Source organism: Nannobrachium achirus (genome assembly GCF_963921795.1).
Source record: "Nannobrachium achirus genome assembly, chromosome: 14".
Lineage (NCBI taxonomy): Eukaryota > Metazoa > Chordata > Actinopteri > Myctophiformes > Myctophidae > Nannobrachium > Nannobrachium achirus.
The window spans coordinates 11,524,070-11,543,054 of record NC_137821.1 but is presented as its reverse complement, the minus strand read 5'-3'; the positions used below and the strand labels follow the sequence as shown (position 1 = coordinate 11,543,054).

Here is an 18,985-nt window from a genome sequence, read left to right as displayed (position 1 = left end):
TTAAGTCATGGGACACCTGTTCAGTCACTGTACAAATCTTTATATTTGATCATTCAAATGATTAAAGAATAGGCTGTTATGAGTTTCACTCACTCTTTGATCACTTTGATGTCCATGTAATGGTTTCCATCGTAGCGGACGGTCACACCAAAGTCCATGGCTACAGTGTAGTGTCTCCCAGACTTGAACACAGAGACACCGCTGGCTGGAGTGACTGGCAGGTTGACATAGTTCCCATTCAGCTACGCAAGAGCAGCACAAGACAGACAGACAGACAGACACACATGGCAATTGAGTATAAGGTTAAATTAAGTTAAGTTATGTATTTTAAAGCATTTTATCAGGACTCCCCCATTTTCCCTAGCATAGTCTTTTTAAATGCCGGCTGAGGGCCCTGGCCAATCTAATCAACATCAACCTCTGTAGTCACTAGTTGGGTCACTAATTTGGGTGCTACAACTATCTCACCTGTACGGTGCCTCCCTTCAGGATTGAAATCTTCAGCAAATCCACGTACACGTGCACAGCCTTCACCCATGAAACAGTATAGTAGTGTTTTTTGTAGAGGTTTTCGTTGTCGGCATGGACCTCGAAGTGGGGCATGGAGGTGTGGTTGCAGGGTTTAGACATCACATAGCTGCAGTTGCCCATGAAGTTATAGTAGAGACGGTCAAAGGTGGTGTAGTGTGGGTCTCCAGCTGCTATGCAGGTGGATGTACCTGTATGAAAGATGGTGGAGAAATGTGTTACTGCCTGCTTGGGTTACAAATATGTTTAATTGTGTATATGACGATACAGGAAGCTACAACACTCTGATTGTTAAATGTGACAGGGTAGCAACCACATAGCAACTAACTTCCGAATATTATTACCAACCCTTTAAGTGTATCATGATTAAGCAACTGCATGGCCTATTACTCTCTCAAAATGTAATCAGAAACTGTCATGTGTAATAGAGATTGTTTCCAGATACCGTTAACTGCCATTGTCCTTTCAGTACAAACTTTCTCAATCTCATAGCCTGGAGGGATGATTTCACTGCTATGGGATGGTTCATTGTTAGACCAATTGACTGACCAATGCCGTAACTTCAATGCTTAACGTCAGTTTAACGTCAGTCACATGTATATGGTTGGCCTGCCGGCCAGTCAGTCCAGCCAGCCATTGCTGCCTTTGTTTTCTTGATATTATCACCTGTGGGATAGCAGCCTGCTACTCCGTTGACCTCACGACACTCTTCTGTGGGGTCACAAGAATTATCCACGCAGTCGAAGGTGTTGTTCTTTGTACAGTGACACAGTCTGGAGCAGCCGTCCCCAAAGATGATCTCTCCAGGCTGACACACATAAGGCAGGGCACAAAATCAGTATTTAGTCTGATTTATACATGGAATTGATCGCTATCATCTAATGTAATCATTTCATCTCCTCTCAGTTCATGGCACCTTGAATCAGATCATATATCTATCATTATTTACACACAGTCAGCACAGCCACGAGGGTCCCATATTGTTTCAAGGTGGGCTAAACTAATGTGGGCAAAGTCAGCCGGATACATGTGGGTCCCACCAGGATTTGCCCATGTAGACTTTCAGGCCCCATTTACACTGGCAGCCAAATCAAGCCTGAATCACATCTGTGCCACATTCAGATTGGAATCCAATTTGTCTAAATAAGTCTAAATACAAAACAAGTCACATGGAATCCGATTTGTACAAATGCGACTTGAGCCACATTCAGATGTTTTTTCAGATCTGATTAAAATCTGATTTCAGGAGATGCTCTCAGTCTGAATGCAGTAACCTGATCTAACCTTCCAAGTCTCAAATAAAACTGTCCAAATCGTCACTTGCGCCATGACGCCTACATCGTTACCAGAGTAACCAAAGCAGATATGTCGACACAGGGCAGCTTTGGGTTGTTAAAATCTGTTTGAACACGCAGATATGATATGGTCACTTGCAAATGCAGTGTGAATAGTCAGGCCAAAAGACCCAATTTGAGATTTAAATCGGATTTAGGCTGGATTTGACTGCAGTTTAAATGGGTTCTAAGTGGGTTCTACCCAATGGCTCAGTAACCGGTGCTGGAAATGAAACCCTCTTCCAGGTTCTCTTTCAGGCTGCTGTACCCATTAATGGCCCAGCAGGTGTCGCCATTTCACCTCCTACCAGTCGCAATAAAATATATCTCAATACAAGGGAATATGTTTTGTCTACATCTCCCAACAGACTGGTAAATTATACATTTCCATAGTACCCCACCAGCAGACCGGGAAATGTGTCTAAAACATAAATTGCATGCTGACACACTGACACCCACCACAGAGCATTGGATGGGCAAAGGGAGCGGAAGTACATGTTTTACTTCACTCAACATCCTGCCCAACTTTGAAGAAGGGGGTATAATCTATTTAGTGTAAAACCATTCCTCCTTAGGTTGAGTAGACATTTCACACTCTCTTACCTCATAGTACTGTCCGTTGGTGTGTTTGCATCCACATTCGGTGGTCCTCACACACTTTTCAGCAATGAGGATGTAGCCGGGGTCACACACACACGATTCCACACAGGGACCACCGCAGCCCGTGGGGGGCTTCCCAGCACACGTGTCCTGACAGGGGTCTGCACACGACTCATAGTGGCTGTTAGTGGGACAGTCCAGAGCTGCAGGAAGGACAGAGAGGGATATGTATAAACACACACACACACACGCAAAAATACAAACACACGCGCGCGCACACACACACACACACACACACACACACACACACACACACACACACACACACACACACACACTTACACAAAACTGGAACAGGTTCTTATTGCGACCTCATTTTTATCATTAATCCTTAGATTCTTTCTCATTCTCCATCCATCCATCCACCTATTCATCCATCTATTCATCCATCCATCCATCCATCCATCCTCCACTGGTCTGTTGACTCACGGCAGAATGTTTGGTTCCTCCAGGGGGGGATGTTGACTCCACGGTCCTGGCACTCAGTGACGTAGGCTTCAATGGCCTCACACAGGATGGACGAGTTCCCTTCCAGCTCACACAGGTCAAACAAACAGTCCTTGAAGTATTGCTGATAATCAAATAAATTCATATTAAGACTAGAAGCAGTGCTCTTCCGAGCACAGGTCTCCACCAGGCCACACAAATCGGCCTGTTATAGCACCACCATGAGACTGATTTAAAAAATGTGAGGCAGAGGTTCTGAATTAGCATCCAGGGAGTGTGTGTGCTCAGTTTGGCAGCGATTGGGCCAACGGCGCCGGAGATTAGCTGGTAAAAACCAGGCCACACAAATCGGCCTGTTATAGCGCCACCATGAGGCTGATTTGAAAAATGTGGGGCAGAGGTTCTGAATTGGCATCCAGGGAGTGTGTGTGCTCAGTTTGGCAGCGATCGGGCCAATGGCGCCGGAGATTAGCTGTTAACAAACTCGGAGGACGCACGGACGCACGGACGGACGGACAGGGGCGAAAACATACTCTCCCCCTGCCTTCGGCTGGTGGAGACAAAAATAGTTGACAGTGTGTTTGAAAGCATATGCATGTGCAATGTGTTTCCATGTTTGTGTGTATTAGGCAGCACTCACATTGGGGTTGACCTTAGGGTGACAGACAGCAAAGGGTCCCTTCTTGTCCAACAGCATGCCACAGTATCCAGAGCTCTTATACAGATCCTGTTCCTCATCCGTACACCATTGGGTGCACCCTTGGGTGCATGGAGGATTACAGCTATGGAGATACAAGCAAGGAAATGGTGGTTGTTTGTGGATGAATGCATCTGTATCAATGCATGTGTTTATGCGTGTTCATGATGGAGTAGGCGCAGTTCATGTTAAAATGACTCACTTGGGGTCGGTCACCCAGCTGTGTCCGAACACATTGGGGTCATTGGTCAAGTTGCCGTCTGGCTTTCTCATGTCATCCTTGGCATTGTCATTGTAGTCTCCACACAGACCACACAATGTGTCCTTGTAACTGCAGGTCACCAGGTGGAGGCAAAGGAAAGAGTGGAGAGGAATTAAGTCATGGGACACCTGTTCAGTCACTGTACAAATCTTTATATTTGATCATTCAAATGATTAAAGAATAGGCTGTTATGAGTTTCACTCACTCTTTGATCACTTTGATGTCCATGTAATGGTTTCCATCGTAGCGGACGGTCACACCAAAGTCCATGGCTACAGTGTAGAGTCTCCCAGACTTGAACACAGAGACACCGCTGGCTGGAGTGACTGGCAGGTTGACATAGTTCCCATTCAGCTACGCAAGAGCAGCACAAGACAGACAGACAGACACACATGGCAATTGAGTATAAGGTTAAATTAAGTTAAGTTATGTATTTTAAAGCATTTTATCAGGACTCCCCCATTTTCCCTAGCATAGTCTTTTTAAATGCCGGCTGAGGGCCCTGGCCAATCTAATCAACATCAACCTCTGTAGTCACTAGTTGGGTCACTCATTTGGGTGCTACAACTATCTCACCTGTACGGTGCCTCCCTTCAGGATTGAAATCTTCAGCAAATCCACGTACACGTGCACAGCCTTCACCCATGAAACAGTATAGTAGTGTTTTTTGTAGAGGTTTTCGTTGTCGGCATGGACCTCGAAGTGGGGCATGGAGGTGTGGTTGCAGGGTTTAGACATCACATAGCTGCAGTTGCCCATGAAGTTATAGTAGAGACGGTCAAAGGTGGTGTAGTGTGGGTCTCCAGCTGCTATGCAGGTGGATGTACCTGTATGAAAGATGGTGGAGAAATGTGTTACTGCCTGCTTGGGTTACAAATATGTTTAATTGTTTATATGACGATACAGGAAGCTACAACACTCTGATTGTTAAATGTGACAGGGTAGCAACCACATAGCAACTAACTTCCGAATATTATTACCAACCCTTTAAATGTATCATGATTAAGCAACTGCATGGCCTATTACTCTCTCAAAATGTAATCAGAAACTGTCATGTGTAATAGAGATTGTTTCCAGATACCGTTAACTGCCATTGTCCTTTCAGTACAAACTTTCTCAATCTCATAGCCTGGAGGGATGATTTCACTGCTATGGGATGGTTCATTGTTAGACCAATTGACTGACCAATGCCGTAACTTCAATGCTTAACGTCAGTTTAACGTCAGTCACATGTATATGGTTGGCCTGCCGGCCAGTCAGTCCAGCCAGCCATTGCTGCCTTTGTTTTCTTGATATTATCACCTGTGGGATAGCAGCCTGCTACTCCGTTGACCTCACGACACTCTTCTGTGGGGTCACAAGAATTATCCACGCAGTCGAAGGTGTAGTTCCCTGCACAGTGACACAGTCTGGAGCAGCCGTCCCCAAAGATGATCTCTCCAGGCTGACACACATAAGGCAGGGCACAAAATCAGTATTTAGTCTGATTTATACATGGAATTGATCGCTATCATCTAATGTAATCATTTCATCTCCTCTCAGTTCATGGCACCTTGACTCAGATCATATATCTATCATCATTTACACACAGTCAGCACAGCCACGTGGGTCCCATATTGTTTCAAGGTGGGCTAAACTAATGTGGGCAATGTCAGGGGGAAATCTCGTTTTTGCGAACGCAAAACGTTCTACCCAATGGCTCAGTACCCGGTGCTGGAAATGAAACCACTTCCTCTCTTTCAGGCTGCTGTTCCCATTAATGGCCCAGCAGATGTCGCCATTTCACCTCCTACCAGTCGCAATAAAATATATCTCAATACAAGGGAATATGTTTTGTCTACATCTCCCAACAGACTGGTAAATTATACATTTCCATAGTACCCTGCCAGCAGACCGGGAAATGTGTCTAAAACATAAATTGCGTGCTGACACACTGACACCCACCACAGAGCATTGGATGGGCAAAGGGAGCGGAAGTACATGTTTTACTTCCCTCAAAATCCTGCCCAACTTCGAGGAAGGGGGTATAATCGATTTAGTGTAAAACCATTCCTCCTTAGGTTGAGTAGACATTTCACACTCTCCTACCTCATAGTACTGTCCGTTGGTGTGTTTGCATCCACATTCGGTGGTCCTCACACACTTTTCAGCAATGAGGATGTAGCCGGGGTCACACACACACGATTCCACACAGGGACCACCGCAGCCCGTGGGGGGCTTCCCAGCACACGTGTCCTGACAGGGGTCTGCACACGACTCATAGTGGCTGTTAGTGGGACAGTCCAGAGCTGCAGGAAGGACAGAGAGGGATAAGTATAAACACACACACACACGCACACCCACACACACCCCCCCCCCCCCCCCCCCCCACACACACACACACACACACACACAAACATGGAACAGGTTCTTTTTGCGACCTCATTTTTATCATTAGTCCTTAGATTCTTTCTCATTCTCCATAAATCCATCCATCTATTCATCCATCTATTCATCCATCCATCCATCCATCCTCCACTGGACTGTTGACTCACGGCAGAATGTTTGGTTCCTCCAGGGGGGGATGTTGACTCCACGGTCCTGGCACTCAGTGACGTAGGCTTCAATGGCCTCACACAGGATGGACGAGTTCCCTTCCAGCTCACACAGGTCAAACACACAGTCCTTGAAGTATTGCTGATAATCAAATGAATTCATATTAAGAAAATAGTTGACAGTGTGTTTGAAAGCATATGCATGTGCAATGTGTTTCCATGTTTGTGTGTATTAGGCAGCACTCACATTGGGGTTGACCTTAGGGTGACAGACAGCAAAGGGTCCCTTCTTGTCCAATAGCATGCTAGCATGCCACAGTATCCAAAGCTCTTATACAGATCCTGTTCCTCATCCGTACACCATTGGGTGCACCCTTGGGTGCATGGAGGATTACAGCTATGGAGATACAAGCAAGGAAATGGTGGTTGTTTGTGGATGAATGCATCTGTATCAATGCATGTGTTTATGCGTGTTCATGATGGAGTAGGCGCAGTTCATGTTAAAATGACTCACTTGGGGTCGGTCACCCAGCTGTGTCCGAACATATTGGGGTCATTGGTCAAGTTGCCGTCTGGCTTTCTCATGTCATCCTTGGCATTGTCATTGTAGTCTCCACACAGACCACACAATGTGTCCTTGTAACTGCAGGTCACCAGGTGGAGGCAAAGGAAAGAGTGGAGAGGAATTAAGTCATGGGACACCTGTTCAGTCACTGTACAAATCTTTATATTTGATCATTCAAATGATTAAAGAATAGGCTGTTATGAGTTTCACTCACTCTTTGATCACTTTGATGTCCATGTAATGGTTTCCATCGTAGCGGACGGTCACACCAAAGTCCATGGCTACAGTGTAGAGTCTCCCAGACTTGAACACAGAGACACCGCTGGCTGGAGTGACTGGCAGGTTGACATAGTTCCCATTCAGCTACGCAAGAGCAGCACAAGACAGACAGACAGACACACATGGCAATTGAGTATAAGGTTAAATTAAGTTAAGTTATGTATTTTAAAGCATTTTATCAGGACTCCCCCATTTTCCCTAGCATAGTCTTTTTAAATGCCGGCTGAGGGCCCTGGCCAATCTAATCAACATCAACCTCTGTAGTCACTAGTTGGGTCACTCATTTGGGTGCTACAACTATCTCACCTGTACGGTGCCTCCCTTCAGGATTGAAATCTTCAGCAAATCCACGTACACGTGCACAGCCTTCACCCATGAAACAGTATAGTAGTGTTTTTTGTAGAGGTTTTCGTTGTCGGCATGGACCTCGAAGTGGGGCATGGAGGTGTGGTTGCAGGGTTTAGACATCACATAGCTGCAGTTGCCCATGAAGTTATAGTAGAGACGGTCAAAGGTGGTGTAGTGTGGGTCTCCAGCTGCTATGCAGGTGGATGTACCTGTATGAAAGATGGTGGAGAAATGTGTTACTGCCTGCTTGGGTTACAAATATGTTTAATTGTGTATATGACGATACAGGAAGCTGCAACACTCTGATTGTTAAATGTGACAGGGTAGCAACCACATAGCAACTAACTTCCGAATATTATTACCAACCCTTTAAGTGTATCATGATTAAGCAACTGCATGGCCTATTACTCTCTCAAAATGTAATCAGAAACTGTCATGTGTAATAGAGATTGTTTCCAGATACCGTTAACTGCCATTGTCCTTTCAGTACAAATTTCTCAATCTCATAGCCTGGAGGGATGATTTCACTGCTATGGGATGGTTCATTGTTAGACCAATTGACTGACCAATGCCGTAACTTCAATGCTTAACGTCAGTTTAACGTCAGTCACATGTATATGGTTGGCCTGCCGGCCAGTCAGTCCAGCCAGCCATTGCTGCCTTTGTTTTCTTGATATTATCACCTGTGGGATAGCAGCCTGCTACTCCGTTGACCTCACGACACTCTTCTGTGGGGTCACAAGAATTATCCACGCAGTCGAAGGTGTAGTTCCCTGCACAGTGACACAGTCTGGAGCAGCCGTCCCCAAAGATGATCTCTCCAGGCTGACACACATAAGGCAGGGCACAAAATCAGTATTTAGTCTGATATATACATGGAATTGATCGCTATCATCTAATGTAATCATTTCATCTCCTCTCAGTTCATGGCACCTTGACTCAGATCATATATCTATCATTATTTACACACAGTCAGCACAGCCACGTGGGTCCCATATTGTTTCAAGGTGGGCTAAACTAATGTGGGCAATGTCAGGGGGAAATCTCGTTTTTGCGAACGCAAAACGTTCTACCCAATGGCTCAGTACCCGGTGCTGGAAATGAAACCACTTCCTCTCTTTCAGGCTGCTGTTCCCATTAATGGCCCAGCAGATGTCGCCATTTCACCTCCTACCAGTCGCAATAAAATATATCTCAATACAAGGGAATATGTTTTGTCTACATCTCCCAACAGACTGGTAAATTATACATTTCCATAGTACCCTGCCAGCAGACCGGGAAATGTGTCTAAAACATAAATTGCGTGCTGACACACTGACACCCACCACAGAGCATTGGATGGGCAAAGGGAGCGGAAGTACATGTTTTACTTCCCTCAAAATCCTGCCCAACTTCGAAGAAGGGGGTATAATCTATTTAGTGTAAAACCATTCCTCCTTAGGTTGAGTAGACATTTCACACTCTCCTACCTCATAGTACTGTCCGTTGGTGTGTTTGCATCCACATTCGGTGGTCCTCACACACTTTTCAGCAATGAGGATGTAGCCGGGGTCACACACACACGATTCCACACAGGGACCACCGCAGCCCGTGGGGGGCTTCCCAGCACACGTGTCCTGACAGGGGTCTGCACACGACTCATAGTGGCTGTTAGTGGGACAGTCCAGAGCTGCAGGAAGGACAGAGAGGGATAAGTATAAACACACACACACACACACACACACACACACACACACACACACACACGCACACACCCCCCCCCCCCCCCACACACACACACACACACACACGCACGAAACTGGAACAGGTTCTTATTGCGACCTCATTTTTATCATTAGTCCTTAGATTCTTTCTCATTCTCCATAAATCCATCCACCTATTCATCCATCTATTCATCCATCCATCCATCCATCCATCCTCCACTGGTCTGTTGACTCACGGCAGAATGTTTGGTTCCTCCAGGGGGGGATGTTGACTCCACGGTCCTGGCACTCAGTGACGTAGGCTTCAATGGCCTCACACAGGATGGACGAGTTCCCTTCCAGCTCACACAGGTCAAACACACAGTCCTTGAAGTATTGCTGATAATCAAATGAATTCATATTAAGAAAATAGTTGACAGAGTGTTTGAAAGCATATGCATGTGCAATGTGTTTCCATGTTTGTGTGTACTAGGCAGCACTCACATTGGGGTTGACCTTAGGGTGACAGACAGCAAAGGGTCCCTTCTTGTCCAACAGCATGCCACAGTATCCAGAGCTCTTATACAGATCCTGTTCCTCATCCGTACACCCTTGGGTGCACCCTTGGGTGCATGGAGGATTACAGCTATGGAGATACAAGCAAGGAAATGGTGGTTGTTTGTGGATGAATGCATCTGTATCAATGCATGTGTTTATGCGTGTTCATGATGGAGTAGGCGCCGTTCATGTTAAAATGACTCACTTGGGGTCGGTCACCCAGCTGTGTCCGAACACATTGCGGTCACTGGTCAAGTTGCCGTCTGGCTTTCTCATGTCATCCTTGGCATTGTCATTGTAGTCTCCACACAGACCACACAATGTGTCCTTGTAACTGCAGGTCACCAGGTGGAGGCAAAGGAAAGAGTTGAGAGGAATTAAGTCATGGGACACCTGTTCAGTCACTGTACAAATCTTTATATTTGATCATTCAAATGATTAAAGAATAGGCTGTTATGAGTTTCACTCACTCTTTGATCACTTTGATGTCCATGTAATGGTTTCCATCGTAGCGGACGGTCACACCAAAGTCCATGGCTACAGTGTAGTGTCTCCCAGACTTGAACACAGAGACACCGCTGGCTGGAGTGACTGGCAGGTTGACATTGTTCCCATTCAGCTACGCAAGAGCAGCACAAGACAGACAGACATGGAAATTCAATATAAAGTTAAGCAAAGTTATGTGTTTTAAAGCATTTTATCGGGACTCCACCATTTTCCCTTCCAGAGATTTTTGAAATGCCGGCTGAGGGCCCTGGCCAATCTAATCAACCTCTGTAGTCACTAGTTGGGTCAGTAATTTGGGTGCTACACCTATCTCACCTGTACGGTGCCTCCTTTCAGGATGGAAATCTTCAGCAAGCCCAAGTTCAGCACACCCACGTACACATGCACAGCCTTAACGTAGGAAATGGTGGGTGTGTAGCGGTTTTCGTTGTCGGCATGGACCTCGAAGTGGGGCATGGAGGTGTGGTTGCAGGGTTTAGACATCACATAGCTGCAGTTGCCCATGAAGCTGTAGTAGAGACGGTCAAAGGTGGTGTAGTGTGGGTCTGTGTGGGCTATGCAGGTGGATGTGCCTGTATGAAAGATGGTGGAGGAAGGAAAGTGTTACTGCCTGCTCGGGTTACAAATATGTTTAATTATGTATATGACGATGCAGGAAGCCACAACACTCTGATTGTTAAAAGTGACAGGGTAGCAACCACTTAGCAACTAACTTCCGAATATTATTACCAAACCTTTAAGTGTATCATGATTAAGCAACTGCATGGCCTATTACTCTCTCAAAATGTAATCAGAAACTTTTATGTGTAATAGAGATTGTTTCCAGATACCGTAAACTGCCATTGTCCTTTCTGTACAAACTTTCTCAATCTCATAGCCTGGAGGGATGATTTCACTGCTATGGGATGGTTCATTGTTAGACCAACTGACTGACCAATGCCGTAACTTCAATGCTTAACGTCAGGTTAACGTCAGTAACATGTATTTGGTTGGCCTGTCGGCCAGTCAGTCCAGCCGGCCAATGCTGCCTTCGTTTCCTTATCACCTGTGGGATAGCAGCCTGCTACTCCGTTGACCTCACGACACTCTTCTGTGGGGTCACATGAATTATCCACGCAGTCGAAGGTGTAGTTCCCTGCACAGTGACACAGTCTGGAGCAGCCGTCCCCAAAGATGATCTCTCCAGGCTGACACACATAAGGCAGGGCACAAAATCAGTATTTAGTCTGATTTATACATGGAATTGATCGCTATCATCTAATGTAATCATTTCATCTCCTCTCAGTTCATGGCACCTTGACTCAGATCATATATCTATCATTATTTACACACAGTCAGCACAGCCACGTGGGTCCCATATTGTTTCAAGGTGGGCTAAACTAATGTGGGCAATGTCAGGGGGAAATCTCGTTTTTGCGAACGCAAAACGTTCTACCCAATGGCTCAGTACCCGGTGCTGGAAATGAAACCACTTCCTCTCTTTCAGGCTGCTGTTCCCATTAATGGCCCAGCAGATGTCGCCATTTCACCTCCTACCAGTCGCAATAAAATATATCTCAATACAAGGGAATATGTTTTGTCTACATCTCCCAACAGACTGGTAAATTATACATTTCCATAGTACCCTGCCAGCAGACCGGGAAATGTGTCTAAAACATAAATTGCGTGCTGACACACTGACACCCACCACAGAGCATTGGATGGGCAAAGGGAGCGGAAGTACATGTTTTACTTCCCTCAAAATCCTGCCCAACTTCGAAGAAGGGGGTATAATCTATTTAGTGTAAAACCATTCCTCCTTAGGTTGAGTAGACATTTCACACTCTCCTACCTCATAGTACTGTCCGTTGGTGTGTTTGCATCCACATTCGGTGGTCCTCACACACTTTTCAGCAATGAGGATGTAGCCGGGGTCACACACACACGATTCCACACAGGGACCACCGCAGCCCGTGGGGGGCTTCCCAGCACACGTGTCCTGACAGGGGTCTGCACACGACTCATAGTGGCTGTTAGTGGGACAGTCCAGAGCTGCAGGAAGGACAGAGAGGGATAAGTATAAACACACACACACACACACACACACACACACACACACACACACACGCACACCCCCCCCCCCCCCCCCCCCCACACACACACACACACGCACGAAACTGGAACAGGTTCTTATTGCGACCTCATTTTTATCATTAGTCCTTAGATTCTTTCTCATTCTCCATAAATCCATCCACCTATTCATCCATCTATTCATCCATCCATCCATCCATCCATCCTCCACTGGTCTGTTGACTCACGGCAGAATGTTTGGTTCCTCCAGGGGGGGATGTTGACTCCACGGTCCTGGCACTCAGTGACGTAGGCTTCAATGGCCTCACACAGGATGGACGAGTTCCCTTCCAGCTCACACAGGTCAAACACACAGTCCTTGAAGTATTGCTGATAATCAAATGAATTCATATTAAGAAAATAGTTGACAGAGTGTTTGAAAGCATATGCATGTGCAATGTGTTTCCATGTTTGTGTGTACTAGGCAGCACTCACATTGGGGTTGACCTTAGGGTGACAGACAGCAAAGGGTCCCTTCTTGTCCAACAGCATGCCACAGTATCCAGAGCTCTTATACAGATCCTGTTCCTCATCCGTACACCCTTGGGTGCACCCTTGGGTGCATGGAGGATTACAGCTATGGAGATACAAGCAAGGAAATGGTGGTTGTTTGTGGATGAATGCATCTGTATCAATGCATGTGTTTATGCGTGTTCATGATGGAGTAGGCGCCGTTCATGTTAAAATGACTCACTTGGGGTCGGTCACCCAGCTGTGTCCGAACACATTGCGGTCACTGGTCAAGTTGCCGTCTGGCTTTCTCATGTCATCCTTGGCATTGTCATTGTAGTCTCCACACAGACCACACAATGTGTCCTTGTAACTGCAGGTCACCAGGTGGAGGCAAAGGAAAGAGTTGAGAGGAATTAAGTCATGGGACACCTGTTCAGTCACTGTACAAATCTTTATATTTGATCATTCAAATGATTAAAGAATAGGCTGTTATGAGTTTCACTCACTCTTTGATCACTTTGATGTCCATGTAATGGTTTCCATCGTAGCGGACGGTCACACCAAAGTCCATGGCTACAGTGTAGTGTCTCCCAGACTTGAACACAGAGACACCGCTGGCTGGAGTGACTGGCAGGTTGACATTGTTCCCATTCAGCTACGCAAGAGCAGCACAAGACAGACAAACATGGAAATTCAATATAAAGTTAAGCAAAGTTATGTGTTTTAAAGCATTTTATCGGGACTCCACCATTTTCCCTTCCAGAGATTTTTGAAATGCCGGCTGAGGGCCCTGGCCAATCTAATCAACCTCTGTAGTCACTAGTTGGGTCAGTAATTTGGGTGCTACACCTATCTCACCTGTACGGTGCCTCCTTTCAGGATGGAAATCTTCAGCAAGCCCAAGTTCAGCACACCCACGTACACATGCACAGCCTTAACGTAGGAAATGGTGGGTGTGTAGCGGTTTTCGTTGTCGGCATGGACCTCGAAGTGGGGCATGGAGGTGTGGTTGCAGGGTTTAGACATCACATAGCTGCAGTTGCCCATGAAGCTGTAGTAGAGACGGTCAAAGGTGGTGTAGTGTGGGTCTGTGTGGGCTATGCAGGTGGATGTGCCTGTATGAAAGATGGTGGAGGAAGGAAAGTGTTACTGCCTGCTCGGGTTACAAATATGTTTAATTATGTATATGACGATGCAGGAAGCCACAACACTCTGATTGTTAAAAGTGACAGGGTAGCAACCACTTAGCAACTAACTTCCGAATATTATTACCAAACCTTTAAGTGTATCATGATTAAGCAACTGCATGGCCTATTACTCTCTCAAAATGTAATCAGAAACTTTTATGTGTAATAGAGATTGTTTCCAGATACCGTAAACTGCCATTGTCCTTTCTGTACAAACGTTCTCAATCTCATAGCCTGGAGGGATGATTTCACTGCTATGGGATGGTTCATTGTTAGACCAACTGACTGACCAATGCCGTAACTTCAATGCTTAACGTCAGGTTAACGTCAGTAACATGTATTTGGTTGGCCTGTCGGCCAGTCAGTCCAGCCAGCCAATGCTGCCTTCGTTTCCTTATCACCTGTGGGATAGCAGCCTGCTACTCCGTTGACCTCACGACACTCTTCTGTGGGGTCACATGAATTATCCACGCAGTCGAAGGTGTAGTTCCCTGCACAGTGACACAGTCTGGAGCAGCCGTCCCCAAAGATGATCTCTCCAGGCTGACACACATAAGGCAAGGCACAAAGTCAGTATTTAGTCTGATTTATACATGGAATGGTCCCATATTGTTTCAAGGTGGGCTAAACTAATGTGGGCAATGTCAGGGGGAAATCTCGTTTTTGCGAACGCAATACGTTCTACCCAATGGCTCAGTACCCGGTGCTGGAAATGAAACCACTTCCTCTCTTTCAGGCTGCTGTTCCCATTAATGGCCCAGCAGATGTCGCCATTTCACCTCCTACCAGTCGCAATAAAATATATCTCAATACAAGGGAATATGTTTTGTCTACATCTCCCAACAGACTGGTAAATTATACATTTCCATAGTACCCTGCCAGCAGACCGGGAAATGTGTCTAAAACATAAATTGCGTGCTGACACACTGACACCCACCACAGAGCATTGGATGGGCAAAGGGAGCGGAAGTACATGTTTTACTTCCCTCAAAATCCTGCCCAACTTCGAAGAAGGGGGTATAATCTATTTAGTGTAAAACCATTCCTCCTTAGGTTGAGTAGACATTTCACACTCTCCTACCTCATAGTACTGTCCGTTGGTGTGTTTGCATCCACATTCGGTGGTCCTCACACACTTTTCAGCAATGAGGATGTAGCCGGGGTCACACACACACGATTCCACACAGGGACCACCGCAGCCCGTGGGGGGCTTCCCAGCACACGTGTCCTGACAGGGGTCTGCACACGACTCATAGTGGCTGTTAGTGGGACAGTCCAGAGCTGCAGGAAGGACAGAGAGGGATAAGTATAAACACACACACACACGCACACACACACACCCCCCCCCCCCCCCCCCCCCCCACACACACACACACACACACACACACACACACACACACACAAACATGGAACAGGTTCTTTTTGCGACCTCATTTTTATCATTAGTCCTTAGATTCTTTCTCATTCTCCATAAATCCATCCATCTATTCATCCATCTATTCATCCATCCATCCATCCATCCTCCACTGGACTGTTGACTCACGGCAGAATGTTTGGTTCCTCCAGGGGGGGATGTTGACTCCACGGTCCTGGCACTCAGTGACGTAGGCTTCAATGGCCTCACACAGGATGGACGAGTTCCCTTCCAGCTCACACAGGTCAAACACACAGTCCTTGAAGTATTGCTGATAATCAAATGAATTCATATTAAGAAAATAGTTGACAGTGTGTTTGAAAGCATATGCATGTGCAATGTGTTTCCATGTTTGTGTGTATTAGGCAGCACTCACATTGGGGTTGACCTTAGGGTGACAGACAGCAAAGGGTCCCTTCTTGTCCAATAGCATGCCACAGTATCCAGAGCTCTTATACAGATCCTGTTCCTCTTCCGTACACCATTGGGTGCACCCTTGGGTGCATGGAGGATTACAGCTATGGAGATACAAGCAAGGAAATGGTGGTTGTTTGTGGATGAATGCATCTGTATCAATGCATGTGTTTATGCGTGTTCATGATGGAGTAGGCGCAGTTCATGTTAAAATGACTCACTTGGGGTCGGTCACCCAGCTGTGTCCGAACATATTGGGGTCATTGGTCAAGTTGCCGTCTGGCTTTCTCATGTCATCCTTGGCATTGTCATTGTAGTCTCCACACAGACCACACAATGTGTCCTTGTAACTGCAGGTCACCAGGTGGAGGCAAAGGAAAGAGTGGAGAGGAATTAAGTCATGGGACACCTGTTCAGTCACTGTACAAATCTTTATATTTGATCATTCAAATGATTAAAGAATAGGCTGTTATGAGTTTCACTCACTCTTTGATCACTTTGATGTCCATGTAATGGTTTCCATCGTAGCGGACGGTCACACCAAAGTCCATGGCTACAGTGTAGAGTCTCCCAGACTTGAACACAGAGACACCGCTGGCTGGAGTGACTGGCAGGTTGACATAGTTCCCATTCAGCTACGCAAGAGCAGCACAAGACAGACAGACAGACACACATGGCAATTGAGTATAAGGTTAAATTAAGTTAAGTTATGTATTTTAAAGCATTTTATCAGGACTCCCCCATTTTCCCTAGCATAGTCTTTTTAAATGCCGGCTGAGGGCCCTGGCCAATCTAATCAACATCAACCTCTGTAGTCACTAGTTGGGTCACTCATTTGGGTGCTACAACTATCTCACCTGTACGGTGCCTCCCTTCAGGATTGAAATCTTCAGCAAATCCACGTACACGTGCACAGCCTTCACCCATGAAACAGTATAGTAGTGTTTTTTGTAGAGGTTTTCGTTGTCGGCATGGACCTCGAAGTGGGGCATGGAGGTGTGGTTGCAGGGTTTAGACATCACATAGCTGCAGTTGCCCATGAAGTTATAGTAGAGACGGTCAAAGGTGGTGTAGTGTGGGTCTCCAGCTGCTATGCAGGTGGATGTACCTGTATGAAAGATGGTGGAGAAATGTGTTACTGCCTGCTTGGGTTACAAATATGTTTAATTGTGTATATGACGATACAGGAAGCTGCAACACTCTGATTGTTAAATGTGACAGGGTAGCAACCACATAGCAACTAACTTCCGAATATTATTACCAACCCTTTAAGTGTATCATGATTAAGCAACTGCATGGCCTATTACTCTCTCAAAATGTAATCAGAAACTGTCATGTGTAATAGAGATTGTTTCCAGATACCGTTAACTGCCATTGTCCTTTCAGTACAAACTTTCTCAATCTCATAGCCTGGAGGGATGATTTCACTGCTATGGGATGGTTCATTGTTAGACCAATTGACTGACCAATGCCGTAACTTCAATGCTTAACGTCAGTTTAACGTCAGTCACATGTATATGGTTGGCCTGCCGGCCAGTCAGTCCAGCCAGCCATTGCTGCCTTTGTTTTCTTGATATTATCACCTGTGGGATAGCAGCCTGCTACTCCGTTGACCTCACGACACTCTTCTGTGGGGTCACAAGAATTATCCACGCAGTCGAAGGTGTAGTTCCCTGCACAGTGACACAGTCTGGAGCAGCCGTCCCCAAAGATGATCTCTCCAGGCTGACACACATAAGGCAGGGCACAAAATCAGTATTTAGTCTGATATATACATGGAATTGATCGCTATCATCTAATGTAATCATTTCATCTCCTCTCAGTTCATGGCACCTTGACTCAGATCATATATCTATCATTATTTACACACAGTCAGCACAGCCACGTGGGTCCCATATTGTTTCAAGGTGGGCTAAACTAATGTGGGCAATGTCAGGGGGAAATCTCGTTTTTGCGAACGCAAAACGTTCTACCCAATGGCTCAGTACCTGGTGCTGGAAATGAAACCACTTCCTCTCTTTCAGGCTGCTGTTCCCATTAATGGCCCAGCAGATGTCGCCATTTCACCTCCTACCAGTCGCAATAAAATATATCTCAATACAAGGGAATATGTTTTGTCTACATCTCCCAACAGACTGGTAAATTATACATTTCCATAGTACCCTGCCAGCAGACCGGGAAATGTGTCTAAAACATAAATTGCGTGCTGACACACTGACACCCACCACAGAGCATTGGATGGGCAAAGGGAGCGGAAGTACATGTTTTACTTCCCTCAAAATCCTGCCCAACTTCGAAGAAGGGGGTATAATCTATTTAGTGTAAAACCATTCCTCCTTAGGTTGAGTAGACATTTCACACTCTCCTACCTCATAGTACTGTCCGTTGGTGTGTTTGCATCCACATTCGGTGGTCCTCACACACTTTTCAGCAATGAGGATGTAGCCGGGGTCACACACACACGATTCCACACAGGGACCACCGCAGCCCGTGGGGGGCTTCCCAGCACACGTGTCCTGACAGGGGTCTGCACACGACTCATAGTGGCTGTTAGTGGGACAGTCCAGAGCTGCAGGAAGGACAGAGAGGGATAAGTATAAACACACACACACACACACACACACACGCACACCCCCCCCCACACACACACACACACACACACACACACGCACGAAACTGGAACAGGTTCTTATTGCGACCTCATTTTTATCATTAGTCCTTAGATTCTTTCTCATTCTCCATAAATCCATCCACCTATTCATCCATCTATTCATCCATCCATCCATCCATCCATCCTCCACTGGTCTGTTGACTCACGGCAGAATGTTTGGTTCCTCCAGGGGGGGATGTTGACTCCACGGTCCTGGCACTCAGTGACGTAGGCTTCAATGGCCTCACACAGGATGGACGAGTTCCCTTCCAGCTCACACAGGTCAAACACACAGTCCTTGAAGTATTGCTGATAATCAAATGAATTCATATTAAGAAAATAGTTGACAGAGTGTTT

The 18,985-nt window shown here is 46.1% G+C and overlaps 1 protein-coding gene across 1 annotated transcript; it reads right to left on the bottom strand.

Moving 5' to 3' along the window:
- Positions 1–12,930: 12,930 nt before the first annotated feature.
- Positions 12,931–18,958, bottom strand: LOC308297805 (zonadhesin-like; the record flags this gene model as incomplete). The annotated part of the gene is made up of 14 exons (XM_080741372.1): positions 12,931–13,087; positions 13,205–13,333; positions 13,470–13,618; positions 13,822–14,078; positions 14,552–14,693; positions 15,232–15,431; positions 15,694–15,835; positions 15,941–16,082; positions 16,200–16,328; positions 16,465–16,613; positions 16,836–17,086; positions 17,562–17,703; positions 18,348–18,547; positions 18,796–18,958. 14 exons carry the CDS (start codon positions 18,956–18,958, stop codon positions 12,931–12,933), a joined length of 2,352 nt encoding a protein of 783 aa, XP_080597498.1.
- Between the last annotated feature and the right edge of the window lie 27 nt (positions 18,959–18,985).